Source organism: Quercus robur, chromosome 8 (assembly GCF_932294415.1).
Source record: "Quercus robur chromosome 8, dhQueRobu3.1, whole genome shotgun sequence".
Taxonomy (NCBI): domain Eukaryota; kingdom Viridiplantae; phylum Streptophyta; class Magnoliopsida; order Fagales; family Fagaceae; genus Quercus; species Quercus robur.
Window position 1 is genome coordinate 21,640,204 of NC_065541.1, and position 18,045 is coordinate 21,658,248.

The window sequence follows — 18,045 nt, forward strand, 5'->3', positions numbered from 1 at the left end:
GTAGTGGATATATATTATTTTATTGTATTGAAAGCTAAAATAAAATCACTGATGTTGAGTGCTTTGTAAAGTGAGAAGGTAAAATAAATAAAGTAACTTTTTGTAATATCAAATAGCTAAATTTATGGCTCAATCAATGTGGATGCTCTAAGCATGAAATGTGGTCCAATAAGACTCCAAACGCTGGCCTTTGAGAAAGTAAAAAACTATTGCTATCTAATTGTTAGTGTACACGCCAGCTCTAGGCCCACTATGGTTTATTTGTCCATCACATATATGTCTTGTACTACACACATACCTCTCATATTTACAGCCCTCATATTATGATGTACTACACATACAACAACATTCATATAAATTTGTAAGATAAATATTATGTCTATAGCATTTCACAATAAATAATAAGTAACTTGTTACTATCTATTTTTTATGGGCAAAATAAGTAATTTTAGTTATTGGTAGGCGAAAAAATAATTTTAATGGTATGTTCAAATTAGAACAAATAACAACTTACCATTATAAAAATGTTGTGGAGCCCTTCAAAATTCCCTTTACTAGTTTTACGCATATACAAATACAATAAAATACAATAGAATGATTTCACAATTCTAAGAGTCTGTTTGGGATCTGCTTATTTTATTGAAATTGAAAATTTTTTGCCGAAAGTACTGTAAATAAAGGTAAAAGTTAGTTGAAATAGTATTGTGAAACCCATGAATAATACCAAAAAGTGTAGTGGGTCCCATGAATAGTAGAAAAAAAAGTTGAATAGTAAAATAAGTTGCCTTTTTAAGCTGGAGCCTTCTATCTTTGACGTAAAAAAAAAAAAAAAAACTAGAGCCAAACGCACACTAAGGGTCTGTTTGAGATCCACTTATTTTGCTAAAACTGAAAACTTTTTGCAAAAAGTACTGTAGATAAAAGTAAATGTTAGTTGAAATAGTACCGTAAGACCCATAAAGAGTACTAAAAAGTGTAGTAAGACCCATGAATAATACAAAAAATAAATTGAATAGTAAAATAAGTTGGCAAAAATAAGTTAGCCATACAGACATTAAGTGAGCGTTTGGATTCAGATTATTCCTGTTGCGTTTGCTTTTTTTTTTTTTTTTTTAACCAACGTCTCTTGCACTGTTCATGGTACATGAACAATGTATTTAGGCAAATGTATAGTAACCCACGCGTGAACAGTAACTTTTTTTTTTTTTTTATTGTTTTCAGTTTTCAACAAAATAAGCAGTATTTAAACGGACACTAAGCTTGATCTTTTACCCATTGCTTTCTTATATCTCACTAGGTACAAAGACAAGAAGAACAAAGCAAATTCGAGTTAATGGACCACCAAGCATTTTGGATAATACTTCCCATCGTGTGGGCATGCATTACTGTGCTCACCTCCGCTCTAGGGGGCCGGAAGTCTGGCTCTTCCAGACTTCCCCCAGGTCCCCACCCTTTTCCGATCATCGGAAACATCCTGGAGTTGAGCAACAAACCCCATCAAGATGTTGCCAAGCTCTCCAAAACCTATGGACCCCTTATGACTCTCAAGCTAGGGAGCATAACAACCATAGTCATTTCCTCTCCAGACATAGCCAAAGATGCACTGCAAAAAAATGACCAAGCCTTCTCCGGCCGAACTATCCCGGACACCGGCCGTGTATTTGACCACCACAAGGTTTCAATAGTGTGGTTGCCTGCATTGGCTCGTTGGAGGAACCTCAGGAAAGTTTCTGCCACGCAAATATTTGCTCCACAACAACTTGATGCCACACAAGCCCTTCGACAACAAAAGGTGCAAGAATTACTTGACCATGTTAACCAATGTTGCAGCAATGGTGGGAAAGTGGTTGATATTGGTCGAGCAGCCTTCATTACAGTACTTAATGTCATATCAAACACATTTTTTTCCATTGACTTGGCCCATTATAGTTCAGATTTATCGGGACAAGATTTCCAGGAGCTTGTATGTGTTGTCATGGAATTAGCTGGAAAGCCTAATATTGCAGACCATTTCCCAGTACTTCGTTTAGCTGACCCACAAGGTGCACGACGAAGGATGACAATTTATTATGGCAAATTGATCGAGATTTTTGACGGAATCATCAATGAACGAGTACAATTAAGAGCTTCAAAGGGTTCTAATGCAAGAAACGATTTACTAGATTCCTTTTTTCAATCTTGCTAAAGATGATAATTCAGAATTAAGCCGCGATGATTTCAAACATTTGCTTCTGGTATTGACTAATTGCCTTATAGCTTTGCTTTTGGTATTGAATTCCATAATATAAGCCTTTTAAACTCATCTCTTGAGACTATGTTCCAAGATATACTCTTTAGGTAGTTATAAGCCATCATGATTTTTTTTTTTTTTTTGATACGGTATAAGCAATCATGAATATTATTTCTTTTCAACCATAAATAAGTTGTGGTATCTACAGCAAGTTCATTACGCAAGACCTGTATAACATTTTTCCTTCAGGTAATTAATGGTATGACTTTAAATTTTAAGAGATTTCATACTTAATTCCATCTGCTTGATGCTATAAATAAATTATCACTTACTTAAAAATCATAAACCATTGGAAACTAATAAATTTAATCGTTTAATCATAATTCTTAATTGCTCTTTCTGAAATCCTATTGCAAGGAGGGGGATAATATTTTCCGAGGAATGACGGAAAACCAACAGTTTATTCACTAGTTTTATTGTAGTCGCGTTCTCCTAAATTAACCTTATCAAAAGCAAATGATAAGAGTATTACTTTCTGTCTTTATTAGTTTATAGCAAACTTAATCAAGTGTTCTTAACTAGCTCTCATACTATTTTGTACCAGGATTTATTTGTTGCAGGGGTTGACACAACATCAAGCACAATTGAATGGGCAATGGCAGAGTTACTTCGCAACCCTGAAAAAATGGCAAAGGCCCGAGATGAGCTAGAAAAAGTCCTGGGCAAGGATGGGCTTGTTCAAGAATTGGACATCTCTAAGTTCCCATTTTTACAAGCAATAGTGAAAGAAACCCTTCGTTTGCACCCACCAGCACCTTTCCTAGTTCCCCACAAGGCAGAAACCGTTGTAGAAATGTGTGGCTTCACTGTGCCCAAAAATGCGCAAATTCTAGTCAATGTGTGGGCAATGGGGCGAGATCCAAGCATATGGACGGACCCTAATATATTTTTGCCTGAAAGGTTCTTAGAGCGCACCACTGACTTTAAAGGTCAAGACTTTGAGTTGATTCCATTTGGAGCTGGAAGAAGGATTTGTCCTGGATTACCATTAGCTAACAAGATGGTACACTTGATGTTGGCATCTCTTGTTCATTGCTTTCATTGGAGACTTGCGGATGAGATGAAGCCAGAAGATATAGACATGAGTGAGACCTTTGGAATGACCTTACACAGGTCTGAGCCTCTCCGGGCTATTCCCATCAGGTTATAACTTCTATTATTTTCGTAGCCAATTATATTTGCCTGTGTGTAGAATCGTTTAATATATGTTAGGATTTTCTGTAAGCAATAAGCATGACAAAGATCACTGTATGCAAGGTATCGTACTTCATTGGTACCAAAAAATAAAAAAGTTTTAAACTTCTTGACGCTGTGTGACAAAAAATTTAAAGATAATATAATAATTGTTCAATAACAAGGGTGGACATGCGACTATTTGGATTGAGCTTATTTTTGCTGAAACTGAAAACTGAAACTGAAAACATTGTAGCAAAATAATTTTTAAATATGTGAATAGTATCGTGGGACCCATTTTTAATGAAAAAGTTGCTAAAAAGTGGAATTTGTGGGTCCGTGAACAGTGTATGAATGCACTGTTCACAGTTGATTTAGTCAAAATATGCGGCTATAGTAAAAAAAAAAAAAAAAAAAAAATTTCAGAAAACGCAGCTTGGATTCAGCGGAAAACGCTGAATCCAAACGGCCTCTATGTTTATTCTATTAAAGTCAATTTTCTTGAATGTGAATCATGTGAACTATTAACCCTCAATCATTTCTGGGCCATATGGACAGACAGAAACAAAGCCATGTGTGAAATTTTAAATTAGACTCATAAGAATATGTTGACCTTATATACCTTAAGTTCTAACCAAACGCCGTGCTATCTCAATGATTGTTGGCTAACTTGGCTTCCTAGTATAACGTCAATGCCAGGATCTTGTTTCCTATATATATGCTGTGTACTGGCTTGAGTGGCTTCCTGAAATCCCCTGTATCGATAATAATGCGATAGTTGAAAGTTCATCAGATCTGTTAGCTACTAGCTAAACAAGACAAAAGGTAAGTCCATAGCTATGTGAGACACTGTAAACTTTCAATTTTGGATTGGAGGAATCTCGTTCAAAACCTATTCATAAAACCATTCAAGTGTATCACTTAAATAAGTTAAATGACTTATCCAGTGGCGGAGCCACATGTATCCTTGGGGGGGCCTTGGCCCCTCCAAAATTTTTAATTTTTTTTAACAATTTATGCATTTTTTATAAATATTTAAAGGTTATATGAAAAAACATAGGAGTTGGCCCCCAAAAGAAAGCATTGATCAAATAATTTAGTAATTTTCCCTAAAAAATAGAGAGTTTAGAGTTGATATACAATTGTAATAGAATGAAATAGTTAGGTAGTAAATTTTGTGAGTAAATAGTGGAAGTGTGGAACTCCTAATTTTTAGCTCAATTTCAATTCCAATTCCAATTAATATGTTCAAATCATTCAACATTGATAATATATGCAATTTGGTTGAAATTTCCTATTCTCAAGATTTTATCAAGAAATAAAAAAGCTCATATGATACTTCAATTATAACATTATGATATTGATTTGTCAAACATGGATGAAGTTTTGCAAACAATTTATATATTTTATATTTATACACACATACACATATATTATGTGGATTTTTTAGGAGAGTGTTTATTTTTTATTTGAGTTTATCTTGACAGAATATATAGTTCGGCCCCCCCAACTCAAGATTCCTGGCTCCGCCACTGGACTTATCAAATACGATATATGACTAAAAGTATACGTGGATGATTTTATTAATCACCATATAGTGTGTTGAAGGAATTTTCCTTCAAACCAATTTGGAGGTAAATAGTTTCCAATTAGAAAAATGGTGTAGTTGCCATATGATATAAATAAGGAAAAAAATTTCAAGTTCCAACCAATTGGAACCAAATTTTGTCAAACCCATTATGTAGCAATTTTTTTTTCTCTTTTTTTTTTGAACAAGTTACAACCTGACAATTGATGAAACGATCCATGTGTACTTTTAGTCACATGATCTATCTAATGATTCATATGATTTGTTTCAATAATACACGTTAATGTGTTTATGAATGATCACGTAATAGATTAGAGGAGATTCCTCCAATCCAATTTAGAGGAAAAACTTTGTTAGATAAAATAAAAGTATTAGTAGAGGGCTAAAGAAAACAAGTATGTAATTAGTATGGTATATTATTTGTATAGTGAAGAAGAAAGAAAGTTTGCAAGAGAGTGAGAAGAGCAAATACACAAAAGAAAACTCTTGCAAAAAAGACCAATTTAGGAATAAGCATATGATTGTTACACTATAATGGGGATTTTTTCTTTTTTGGGATAATCGCAAGACTCTTGACTCAACATAGGATACTTCTAAAGAAGCAAGTGTTACTGTTAGCTCCAAAGCTAAGGTTATTCTAGGAAAAGATGTTAATGAAAGTAAACATAGGAGGCAAAGAAACAATAATTATTTATTTATTTATTTATTATAATAAATTGATAATTACAATGGAAGTAGGAGATTTAAACCCTAAATATCTTCATTAGAAATAATAGAAGATGCTAACTAGGTTTAGCTATAAGCCTCTTGGTCGACAATATGTTGTTTGCATGGGGATTCTAGGGTTTTTTTTGGGGGGGGGGGGGGGGGGTGTGGGGAGGTCTTGATGGTAACTCATGTGATTTGTACATAAAAACTCAAGTGGATATCTATAAACCTAATGAGAATGGTGGGCTTGGGTAAGAAGATTATAGGATGTGAACAAAGAGGATAAATTCAATAATGATGTAATGTAGAAGTCCATAATTACACTATTTAATAAGATAATATCATTTCAAAAATGGTTAATTAAAAGTATAAAACCTGAAACACAAGATTACAATCTCATTAAGTCATACAAATATTTGAAAAAAAAAAAATCAAAATAGAAACTACCAAAGCATAGGAGTCACGGGCCACATCGGCAAACAAAGGCACCAAATCATGAGTTCTTCTATAGAAACACATTTTGCTACACATTTCGATATAACTTACACATTTGTCAATGTATAATTGGATTTCATCACTTACACATGAGACCACTATTGGTTCTTGTGAAAATTAATTCAATCGCCACATGACATGTGTATTAGTTGTAGCAAAGTATGTGCAATACTCACTTTTCAAAATACTCCATATTAGATTATTTATTTTACATTACATTTCATTAAAATATCAATTTTTCTTGATTTTTTTTAATTGTTTCTCTTTCTTCACACAAAACAACCATCATCCACTCTTTTTTTCATTCTCAACATACATAAAGAAATAATAAACAATTAAATGCAAATGAATAGTTTCTATGTAAATTTACACGATTACTGTAGCAAACTTGTAAATTTATATAGTTATACACAGATTGATGTGGATCATTTTTAGAAAAATTGTGTAAATTTTATACTTTTTTCTATTATACACGAATTGATGTAAATGCCAAACTTGCAAAAGAAGAAGAAAAAAAAAAAAAAAAAAACTTGATTTGTGATATCTTTTATTCTTCAACTTCTACTGAAGTTATCACAATTTTAAGTATTTTCCTTTTCATTCGGTCTTATTATCCTTCAATATGAAGTGAGAAAACTTAATTTCTCAAGTTCAAGACACAAAGGTGGTTTCTTTTAAATACAATTATCAAACCCTACCAAATTTCAGTCAGTTTTGATGACCCATGCTATGGATGAAACCAATCTATTAGGGATGAATGTTATAGCATGAAACCAATCTATTAGGGATGAATGTTATAGCATGAAACCAATCTATAAGGGATGAATGTTAACCATTAAAAAGCAACTTCAAACAACCGAGTGGACATAACTAAATTTTCTCCAATGAGTCGCATAATGCAATAATGAGGCTCAATTTTCAACAAATACAAAATTCTGAAGTAAGCTAAATTGTAAATTTTGCTTCAACATAGCATTTGAATTTGTTATTGTTATTTAAGTAGTTAATAAAGGGCATTGATGTATAAAATCCCATCAAATTTTATAAATTATATGTTGTGATGTACCCATGAATTGACTAAACCTAAAGGGTGTCCAAACTAACCTATGTTTAGGACACTTAGGCCCCGTTTGGTAGAGATGTTAAACAACTCATTTTCAGTTTTTAAACAACATTACACATTTTTTTACACAATTTTTCACCCACACGTATTTCGAAAAACTATAAACAACATTACTCAAACTCCTCTACCAAACGAGCCCTAAAAATTTAAAGGATTGAAAATTTAAATTAAAATAAAACTAGTCTCATCACATGTTCTCCGTGCATGCTCAAAGGGTTTTTCTTTTGTGGGCATATGTCAAAGTTTGTCATTCATCCAAATTTGAGGGTTTTACATTTATGCAGTAGTGTTATGCATTTGCCAACTATTAATATAGCTAGGAGTGTGATGAGGCTAGAACAAAAAATAAAGACCAAAATCTATTAGCTATCTAAAAAGCACCAATGCCCCTACATTACACATTTGGTTTATTGAGTCCCTTTATCTTCTTTCTTCCTTTTTTATTTTATTATTTTATTTTTAAAGTTTTGAACAGTTGTTACAGTGCCAATTTGGTTTGTTCAATTGGCACTATAGCTACAATGCTTTGGTTTCAACCTCTGCACTGTTGCTGCTTTCTTTTCCTTTTTTTTTTCCGCTACTTTCTTTGCTCTTTTTTTTTTTTTTCGGCGTAATATCGTCCTGTCCACTCTTTTTTTATTTATTTTATATATAAATTAAGATGTTAGTTAACACAATAAATTGTCACAATATTTTTGCAATTGTTGATATGTTAATTCCTTATAAGTTAAAATAAAATATCATACTAGAATCATCCACAACTAAAACTAAAGGTATTATGAAAAAAAAAAAGTGCTACATCCACAAAATTTTTCGCAATACTTTCACAACATTGTTCATCAGGCTTCTTCTTTTTTTATTCCACAAACCACAGTACGCCAGTTTTGGTTGTGCTACTTTTGTCTTTTCTTTTAAATATTTATATGTGTATGTACAGTTGCACTGACTTAACAAATTTTTACAATATTTTCACAATTATTGACAATTTGTACTGTTCATTGGGCATTTTTTTTTCACAATATGCTAGTTTTTCTTGTGTTTTAAATATTATATGTGCATAGACAATTACACTAACGCAACAAATTTTTATAATATTTTCATCATTATTGAGGTGCCAATTTTTTAAAGGTCAAAGTAAAATAATAAAATAAGAAACTAAGACCAATCACAACTAAAAATAAAGATATTATGAAAATGTTATAACATCTTCTTCTTCTCACAATATTTTCACAATCGCGAAATCACAGTTCCTTATAGATCAAAATAAAATAAAATAAAAAGAAATGTTATGTACATAAAATTTTCACAATAATTTTGTAACAAATTTTATGTGGCAAGGTATTTTTGAAGGATAAAAAAATACTATCAGTAGTGGGTTTAATTTAAAACCAATAACAACTTGTCATTTATAATTTGTTCTAAAAATGTTATGGATGTAGCATTTCTCTTAAATAAAATAAAAATATATTTATTCGGATCCTAAAAATAAAAGTATTGTAAAAATGTTTTAATATTTTTTTTGTATTCTTAGACTTCTTTTTTAGTAATTGGGTGAGCCAAAATTCACTGTACGTTTCACGCACAATTTTCTTGTATTGTCTTTTTTTTTTTTTTTTAATGCATAATTTTAAAACCAATAATAATTTTTTACCTAAGATTTGTTGTGAAAATGCTGTAGACGTAAAAATTAAATAATAAAATATGAAACCGAGACCTACCACAGCTGGAAATAAAAAATATTACAAAAATGTTGTGACATTTTGTTATATTCCTAAACTTCTTTTTTTTTGTGACATTTTGTTGTTTTCCTAGGCTTCTTTTTTTATTTTGTCAAATTTAGTAAGCCAAAACTCATTGTTTTAGGCACAATTTTCTTTAGTTGGCTTTTTTATTTTATTTTTAAATGCACGGTTAAAAGTAGTTAGCCCAATTTAAAACCATTAGTAATTTACAATCTAAGATTTATTATGAAAATATTATGAAAATTACATTACTCTAAAATAAAATAATAAAATATCAGACTATGACCCACCATAGCTAAAAATAAAGATATTGTAAAAATATCGTGACTTTTTGTTGTGTTTCTAGACTTCTTTTTTGGTTTATTCAATTTGTTGAACTAAAATTCATTGTTTAATGCATAATTTTTTTAGGTTGATTTTTTTTTACACATTGTTTCAAGTTTTTTTTTTTTTTTTAAATAAAAATAAACACACACACACACACACACATATTGTTTTACACACACATAACACACACACAAATTGATGAAGTAACACTTTCCTCCTTTATGTTTGGGTTAGTTGCATTCCCCCCTTAAACTAAAGTTGAATAATTTCATCATTTATATTTTGTAAATGAGTATATACCCCTATTGTTTCTCTCTTAGTTAAACCCTAACAAAATCTTATAATTCCTAAAATATTCCATTGTGCAATGTCTAATATACTCTTACTAAATTTTAATGTCCCAAAAAACTTCTGTGCATTTTGAATTTTATGTGGTAGACTAGTAGTCATGTTTGGAAAGTTAAAATGATAATATATGGTGTTCTATTTGTTACCTAGAGAACACTAATTTATTGAGTTTAAATTTTCTATACTTATAATTTTATCTAATAAAAACTTTGATGGCACATGTCTTTTGTTAATTTGTTCTTTTTTAAATTTATTTTCCTACTTAAAAGGGTATTCATTAAAATTAAGTAAGCTAAACATCGTAGTTAGACTCATAAAATAAGATAATAAGGAATGAAATATGAATAACAAAATCTTCATTGTAGATGATTGCAAATATTTAATTTAATGAAGATCTTCAAAAAAATTGTAACATATATTATCATTCATTGGGCCCATCAGCTCTTATAGCCTAGCCCAAATCCGAAACATACACTTAGTCTATAGGGTCCACTTTGGATTAAAGATATAAACCCACACACACATGTTCAGCCCACATACACATAAAAGGGATCCACCTATTAAAAAAAAGGGGTCCATCAGCTAGCCTTTTTTCCTTTAATTGCATTATGTCATCATATTTGCATTTTAATTTAGCAAAATATGGGTTAATTCTATACTAAAGTACTAAACAAAGTTTAAAAAAAATTTACCATATAACTCAGCACGAAGAGCAAACAAATTGACAGGATGAAAGAGTGCATGATTAGTTGATTACCAAAAACATGAATTTATTAACAGAAAATTAGAATGGCTGCTACATATTAACATGAAAAAATAAGTTTATAGATTAAATAGTAAACAACTTCTGATTAACGTGAAAATGAGACTATTATGCAAAAATTTCAAATTAATAAAATTCAAAATGGAAATTGTAAGACTTTATATCTTTGTGTGTGTGTGTGTTTTTTTTTTAATTTTTTTTTTTATAGCCAATATATGAAGTTCTGTTTTTATTAAATTTTGTATAATTTAAGTTTCTTAATAGTCACCCTGAAAAATATTCTTGGAGCCATCACTGTTGAATAAGAAATACTCTTAAAGCCGCCATGTTGAATAAGAAAGTCAAGAAAGGCAACTTAATTTCTTCATGTTGGACTCTTCCATCTCCGCTTGTTAGTTTTCTTCATAATATAAGTATCTCACAAGGTACAAGGACAAGAAAAACAAAGCAAAGGGATTTTTTTTTTTTTTTCCAGCCCCCCTCCCTACTTGAAATCATGAGTCCATCCCTGCTTCATGGTAAACTCTTTAATCTCTGCTACATATTAACATGAAAAAATAAGTTTATAGATTAAATAGTAAACAACTTCTGATTAACATGAAAATGAGACTATTATGCAAAAATTTCAAATTAATAAAATTCAAAATGGAAATTGTAAGACTTTATATCTTTGTGTGTGTGTGTGTGTGTGTGTGTGTTTTTTTAATTTTTTTTTTTATAGCCAATATATGAAGTTCTGTTTTTATTAAATTTTGTATAATTTAAGTTTCTTAATAGTCACCCTGAAAAATATCCTTGGAGCCATCACTGTTGAATAAGAAATACTCTTAAAGCCGCCATGTTGAATAAGAAAGTCAAGAAAGGCAACTTAATTTCTTCATGTTGGACTCTTCCATCTCCGCTTGTTAGTTTTCTTCATAATATAAGTATCTCACAAGGTACAAGGACAAGAAAAACAAAGCAAATTCAAGTTAATGGACTACCTAGTTACACTTCAGACAAAATTTTTGGGACCACCTTAAATTTTTTTAGGCTCAACATAGTTACACTTCAGACAAAATTTAGCAACAAACTTGGTTGTAGATTAAGACTACAACTCAACTCAATATTTTTTTATTGGATGTGAATTTTGCCAAATCCATTATTGGATTCATTTTTTTCTTAAATCCTCCATATTTGCAAAATTTCAAAAAGATGAAATATCAATAGCTATGTCATCACTCAATTCTTTAAATTTCGAAATTTTGTTGTCTAAAATTATACATAAAAAATAAGTTTATAGATTAAATAGTAAACAACTTCTGATTAACATGAAAATGAGACTATTATGCAAAAATTTCAAATTAATAAAATTCAAAAAGGAAATTTTAAGACTTTATATCTTTGTGTGTGTATGTTTTTTTTTTTTTTTTTAGCCAATATATGAAGTTCTGTTTTTATTAAATTTTGTATAATTTAAGTTTCTTAATAGCCGCCTGAAAAATATTCTTGGAGCTGTCACTAGTGTTGAATAAGAAATACTCCACCCGCCATGTTGAATAAGAAAGTCAAGAAGGGCAACTTAATTTCTTCATGTTGGACTCTTCCATCTCCGCTTGTTAGTTTTCTTCACAATATAAGTATCTCACGAGGTAGAAGGACAAGAAAAACAAAGCAAATTCGAGTTAATGGACTACCTAGCATTTTGTATAATACTAATTCCCTTCGTGTGGGCATGCATTGCTGTGCTCACCTCCGCTTTAGGAGGCCGGAAGTATGGCTCCTCCATACTTCCCCCAGGCCCCCACCCTTTTCCAATCATCGGAAACATCTTGGAGCTGGGCAACAAACCCCATCAAGCTATTGCAAAGCTCTCCAAAACCTATGGACCCCTTATGACTCTCAAGCTTGGGAGCATAACAGCCATAGTCATTTCCTCTCCAAACATAGCCAAAGAAGCACTCCAAAAAAAAGACCAAGCCTTCTCTGGCCGAATTGTCTTGGACATTAGCCGAGTATTTAACCATAACGAAGTTTCAATAGCGTGGTTGCCTGCATTGGCTCTTTGGAGGAACCTCAGGAAAGTTTGTGCCACGCAAATATTTGCTCCACAACAACTCGATGCCACACAAGCCCTTCGACAAAAAAAGGTGCAAGAATTACTTGACCATGTTAATCAATCTTGCAGCAATGGTGGGAAAGTGGTTGATATTGGTCGAGCAGCCTTCATTACAGTACTTAATGTCATATCAAACACTCTTTTTTCCATTGACTTGGCACATTATAGTTCAAATTTATCGGCTCAAGATTTCCAGGAGCTTGTATGTGCTATCATGGAAATAGCTGGAAAGCCTAATATTGCAGACTATTTCCCAGTACTTCGTTTAGTTGACCCACAAGGTGCACGGCGAAGGATGAAGATTTGTTATGCCAAATTGATCGAGATTTTTGACAGAATCATCAATGAACGAGTACAATTAAGAGCTTCAGAGGGTTCTAAGGCAAGAAACGATTTACTAGATTCCTTCCTCAATCTTGCTGAAGATGATAATTCAGAATTAAGCCGCGACGACTTCAAACATTTGCTTCTGGTATTGACTAACTTCCTTATAGCTTTGCTTTTGGTATTGGATTCCATAATATATAAGCCCCATCATGATTTTATTTTATTTTTTTTTTTTTTTTTGAGACGGTATAAGCCAACATGAATATTATTTCTTTTCAACCATGCTTTGGTCATCCAAAGAAGTAAATATGTTCTGGTATCAACAGCAAGTTCATTACGCAAGACTTGTATAACATTTTTCCTTCAGGCAATGGTATGACTTTAAATTTTAAGAGATTTCATACTTAATCCCATCTGCCTTGATGCTATAAATAAATTATAACTTACCTAAAAATCATAAACGAAACTAAAAAAATTTAATCATTCAATCATAATTCTTAATTGCTCTTTCTGAAATCCTATTCCAAGGAGGGGGGAGAATATTTTCCAAGGAATGACGGAAAACCAACAGTTTATTCACTAGTTTTATTGTAGTCGCGTTCTCCTAACTCTTTGTTAGAATTAACCTTATCAATAGCAAATGATAAGAGTATTATTTTCTGTCTTTATTAGTTTAAAGGAAACTTAATCAAGTGTTCTTAACTAGCTCTCACACTATTTTGTGCCAGGATTTATTTGTTGCAGGGGTTGACACAACATCAAGCACAATTGAATGGGCAATGACAGAGTTACTTCGCAACCCTGAAAAAATGGCAAAGGCCCGAGATGAGCTAGAAAAAGTCCTGGGCAAGGATGGGCTTGTTCAAGAATTGGACATCTCTAAGTTCCCTTTTTTACAAGCAATAGTGAAAGAAACCTTTCGTTTGCACCCACCAGCACCTTTCCTAGTTCCCCACAAGGCAGAAACCGTTGTAGAAATGTGTGGCTTCACTGTGCCCAAAAATGCGCAAATTATAGTAAATGTGTGGGCAATGGGGCGAGATCCAAGCATATGGACAGACCCTGATATATTTTTGCCTGAAAGGTTCTTAGAGCGCACCACTGACTTTAAAGGTCAAGACTTTGAGTTGATTCCATTTGGAGCTGGAAGAAGGATTTGTCCTGGATTACCATTAGCTAACAAGATGGTACACTTGATGTTGGCATCTCTTGTTCATTGCTTTCATTGGAGACTTGCGGATGAGATGAAGCCAGAAGATATAGACATGAGTGAGACCTTTGGAATGACCTTACACAGGTCTGAGCCTCTCCGGGCTATTCCCATCAGATTATAACTTCTATTATTTTCGTAGCCAATTATATTTTCCTGTGTGTAGAATCGTTTAATATGTGTTAGGATTTTCTGTAAGCAATAAGCAGGACAAAGATCACTGTATGCATGGTATCGTACTTCATTGGTAGTTTTAATCTTCTTGACGCTGTGTGACAAGAAATTTAAAGATAATATAATAATTGTTCAAAAACAAGGGTGGAAATGCGACTATGTTTATTCTATTAAAGTCAATTTTCTTGTATGTGAATCATGTGATCTTTTAACCCTCAATCATTTCTGGGCAATATGGACAGAAACAAAGCCATGTGGGAAATTTTAAATTAGACTCATAAGAATATTTTGACCTTATATACCTCAAGTTCTAACTTCTAACCAAACGCCGTGCTATCTCAATGATTGTTGGCTAACTTGGCTTCCTAGTATAACATCAATGCCAGGATCTTGTTTCCTATATGTATGCTGTGTACTGGCTTCCTTAAATCCCCTGTATCGATAATAATGCGATAGTTGAAAGTTCATCAGATCTGTTAGCTACTAGCTAAACAAGACAAAAGGTAAGTCTATAGATATGTGAGACACTATAAACTTTCAATTTTGGATTGGAGGAATCTCGTTCAAAACCTATTCATAAAACCATTCAAGTGTATCACTTAAATAAGTTAAATGACTTATCAAATATGTTATGTGACTAAAAGTATACATGGATGATTTTATTAATCACCACATAGTGTGTTTAAGGAATTTTCCTTCAAACCAATTTGGAGGTAAACAGTTTCCAATTAGAAAAATGGTGTAGTTGCCCTCTGATATAAATAAGGAAAAAAATTTCAAGTTCTAACCAATTGGAACCAAATTTTGTCAAACCTATTATGTAGCAATTTTTTTTTTCTTTTTGGAACAAGTTACTACCTGACAATTGATGAAATGATCCATGTGTACTTTTAGTCACATGACCTATCTAATGATTCATATGATTTGTTTCAATAATACGCGTTAATGTGTTTATGAATGATCATGTAATAGATTAGAGGAGATTCCTCCAATCCAGTTTAGAGGAAAAACTTTGTTAGACAAAATAAAAGTATTAGCAGAGGGCTAAAGAAAACAAGTATGTAATTAGTATGGTATATTATTTGTATAGTGAAGAAGAAAGAAAGTTTGCGAGAGAGTGAGAAAAGCAAATACACAAAAGAAAACTCTTGCAAAAGAGACCAATTTAGGAATAAGCATATGATTGTTACACTATCATGGGGATTTTTTCTTTTTGGGGATAATCGCAAGACTCTTGACTCAACATAGGAGACTTCTAAAGAAGCAAGTGTTACTGTTAGCTCCAAAGCTAAGGTTATTCTAGGAAAAGATGTTAATAAAGGTAACCATAGGAGGAAAAGAAGCAATAAGTTTTTTTTTATATTATTATAATAAATTGATAATTACAATGGAAGTAGGAGATTTAAACCCTAGATATCTTCATTAGAAATAATAGAAAATGCCAACCAGGTTTAGCTATAAGCCTCTTGGTCAACAATATGTTGTTTGTGTGGGGATTCTAGGGTTTTTTTTGGGGGGGAGGGGGGGGGGGGTGGGGTCTTGATGGTAACTCATGTGATTTGTACTTAAAAAACTCAAGTGGATATCTATAAACCTAATGAGAATGGTGGGCTTGGGTAAGAAGATTATAGGATGTGAACAAAGAGGATAAATTCAATAATGATGTAGTGTAAAAGTCCATAATTACACTATTTAATAAGATAATATCATTTCAAAAATGTTTAATTAAAACTATAAAACCTGAAACAGAGGATTACAATCTCATTAAGTCATATAAATATTTGTAAAAATTAAAAAATTAAAAAAAAAAATCAAAATAGAAACTACCTAAGCATAGGAGTCACGAGCCACATCGGCGAACAAATTAAGGCACCAAATCATGAGTTCTTCTATAGAAACACATTTTGCTACACACTTTGATATAACTTACGCATTTGTCAATGTATAATTAGATTTCATCACTTACACATGAGACCACTATTGGTTCTTGTGAAAATTAATTTAGTCGCCACATGACATGTGTATTAGTTGTGGCAAAGTATGTGCAATACTCACTTTTCAAAACATTCCACATCAGATTATCTATTTTACACTACATTTCATTAAAATATCAATTTTTCTTGGTTTTTTTTTTTAATTTTTTCTCTTTCTTCACACAAAACAACCATCATCCGCTCTTTTTTTTTTTTTCATTCTCAACATACGTAAAGAAATAATAAACAATTAAATGCAAATGAATCATGTAAATTTACACGATTACTGTAGCAAACTTGTAAATTTATATAGTTATACACATACTGATGTGGATCATTTTTAGAAAAAATTGTGTAAATTTTATATTTTTTTCTATTATACACAGACTAATGTGAATGCTGAACTTGCAGAAAAGAACATGATTTGTGATATCTTTTATTCTTTAACTTCTACCAAAGTTATCACAATTTTAAGTATTTTCCTTTTCATTCGGTCTTATTATCCTTCAATATGAAGTGAGACAACTTAATTTCTCAAGTTCAAGACACAAAGGCGGTTTCTTTTAAATACAATTATAAAACCCTACCAAATTTCAGTCAGTTTTAATGACCCATGCTATGTATGAAACCAATCTATTAGGGATGAATGTTATAGCATGAAACCAATATATAAGGGATGAATGTTAACCATTAAAAAGCAACTTCAAACAACCGAGTGAACATAACTGAATTTTCTCCAATGAGTCGCATAATGCAATAATGAGGCTCGATTTTCAACAAATACAAAATTCTGAAGTAAGCTAAATTGTAAATTTTGCTTCAATATAGCATTTGAATTTGTTTTTGTTATTTAAGTAGTTAATAAAGGACATTGATGTATAAAATCCCATCAAATTTTATAAATTATATGTTGTGATGTACCCATGAATTGACTAAACCTAAAGGGTGTCCAAACTAACCAATGTTTAGGACACTAAAAATTTAAAGGATTGAAAATTTAAATTAAAATAAAACTAGTCTCTTCACATGTGCTCCATGCGTACTCAAAGGGTTTTTCTTTTGTGGGCATATGTCAAAATTTGTCATTCATCCAAATTTGAGGGTTTTACATTTATGCAGTAGTGTTACGCATTTGCCAACTATTAATATAGCCAGGAGTGTGATGAGGCTAGAACAGAAAATAAAGAATAAAATCTATTAGCTATATAAAAAGCACCCATGCCCCTACATTACACATTTGGTTTATTGAGTCCCTTTATCTTCTTTCTTTTCTTTTCTTTTTTTTTTTTTTTTTTTTTTTGGTAAATTCCAGAAACCTACCCCGAGGTTTGAGGAAATACCAACCAGGTCCATGAGATTTCAAAATTGACCACTTTAGTCCCTAAAGACAAATTTGTCCCTAATCACTATTAGCCTCTGTTAGCTTCTCTCTTCTCTCTCTTCACGGTAGCCTCTATTAGCTCATATTTCTCTCTCTCTCTCTCTCTCTCTCTCTCTCTCTCTCTCTCTCTCTCTTCCTCTGAAAATGCAAACTGAGCAAAGACAAACCCAAATCCAAAAAACCCAGCAAACCCTCACTTTTTTTTGTTGAGAGCGGAGGCCCTTCAATGTCCAATGCCTCCATCTCCTTACCCTCTCAAGCCTCACCACATATCAACCCCTCTCTCTTTCTCTCTCCCTAAATAAAAATTGATCCCAAAAAAAAA

At 32.0% G+C, this 18,045-nt stretch overlaps 1 protein-coding gene and 1 pseudogene across 1 annotated transcript; both read left to right on the plus strand.

Moving 5' to 3' along the window:
- Positions 1-1,322: 1,322 nt before the first annotated feature.
- On the plus strand, positions 1,323-3,541 carry LOC126694980 (cytochrome P450 76T24-like; annotated as a pseudogene).
- An 8,661-nt stretch (positions 3,542-12,202) lies between these two features.
- On the plus strand, positions 12,203-14,541 carry LOC126694979 (cytochrome P450 76T24-like). The gene is made up of 2 exons (XM_050391552.1): positions 12,203-13,127; positions 13,711-14,541. Exons 1-2 carry the CDS (start codon positions 12,225-12,227, stop codon positions 14,314-14,316), a joined length of 1,509 nt encoding a protein of 502 aa, XP_050247509.1. The 5' UTR covers positions 12,203-12,224; the 3' UTR covers positions 14,317-14,541.
- Positions 14,542-18,045: the final 3,504 nt, after the last annotated feature.

Coding starts and splice junctions, on each gene's coding strand:
- LOC126694979 (XM_050391552.1), top strand. CDS start 12,225: ATGGACTACCTAGCATTTTGTATAATACTAATTCCCTTCGTGTGGGCA. Junction 13,128..13,710: donor ACTTCAAACATTTGCTTCTG/GTATTGACTAAC, acceptor ATTTTGTGCCAG/GATTTATTTGTTGCAGGGGT.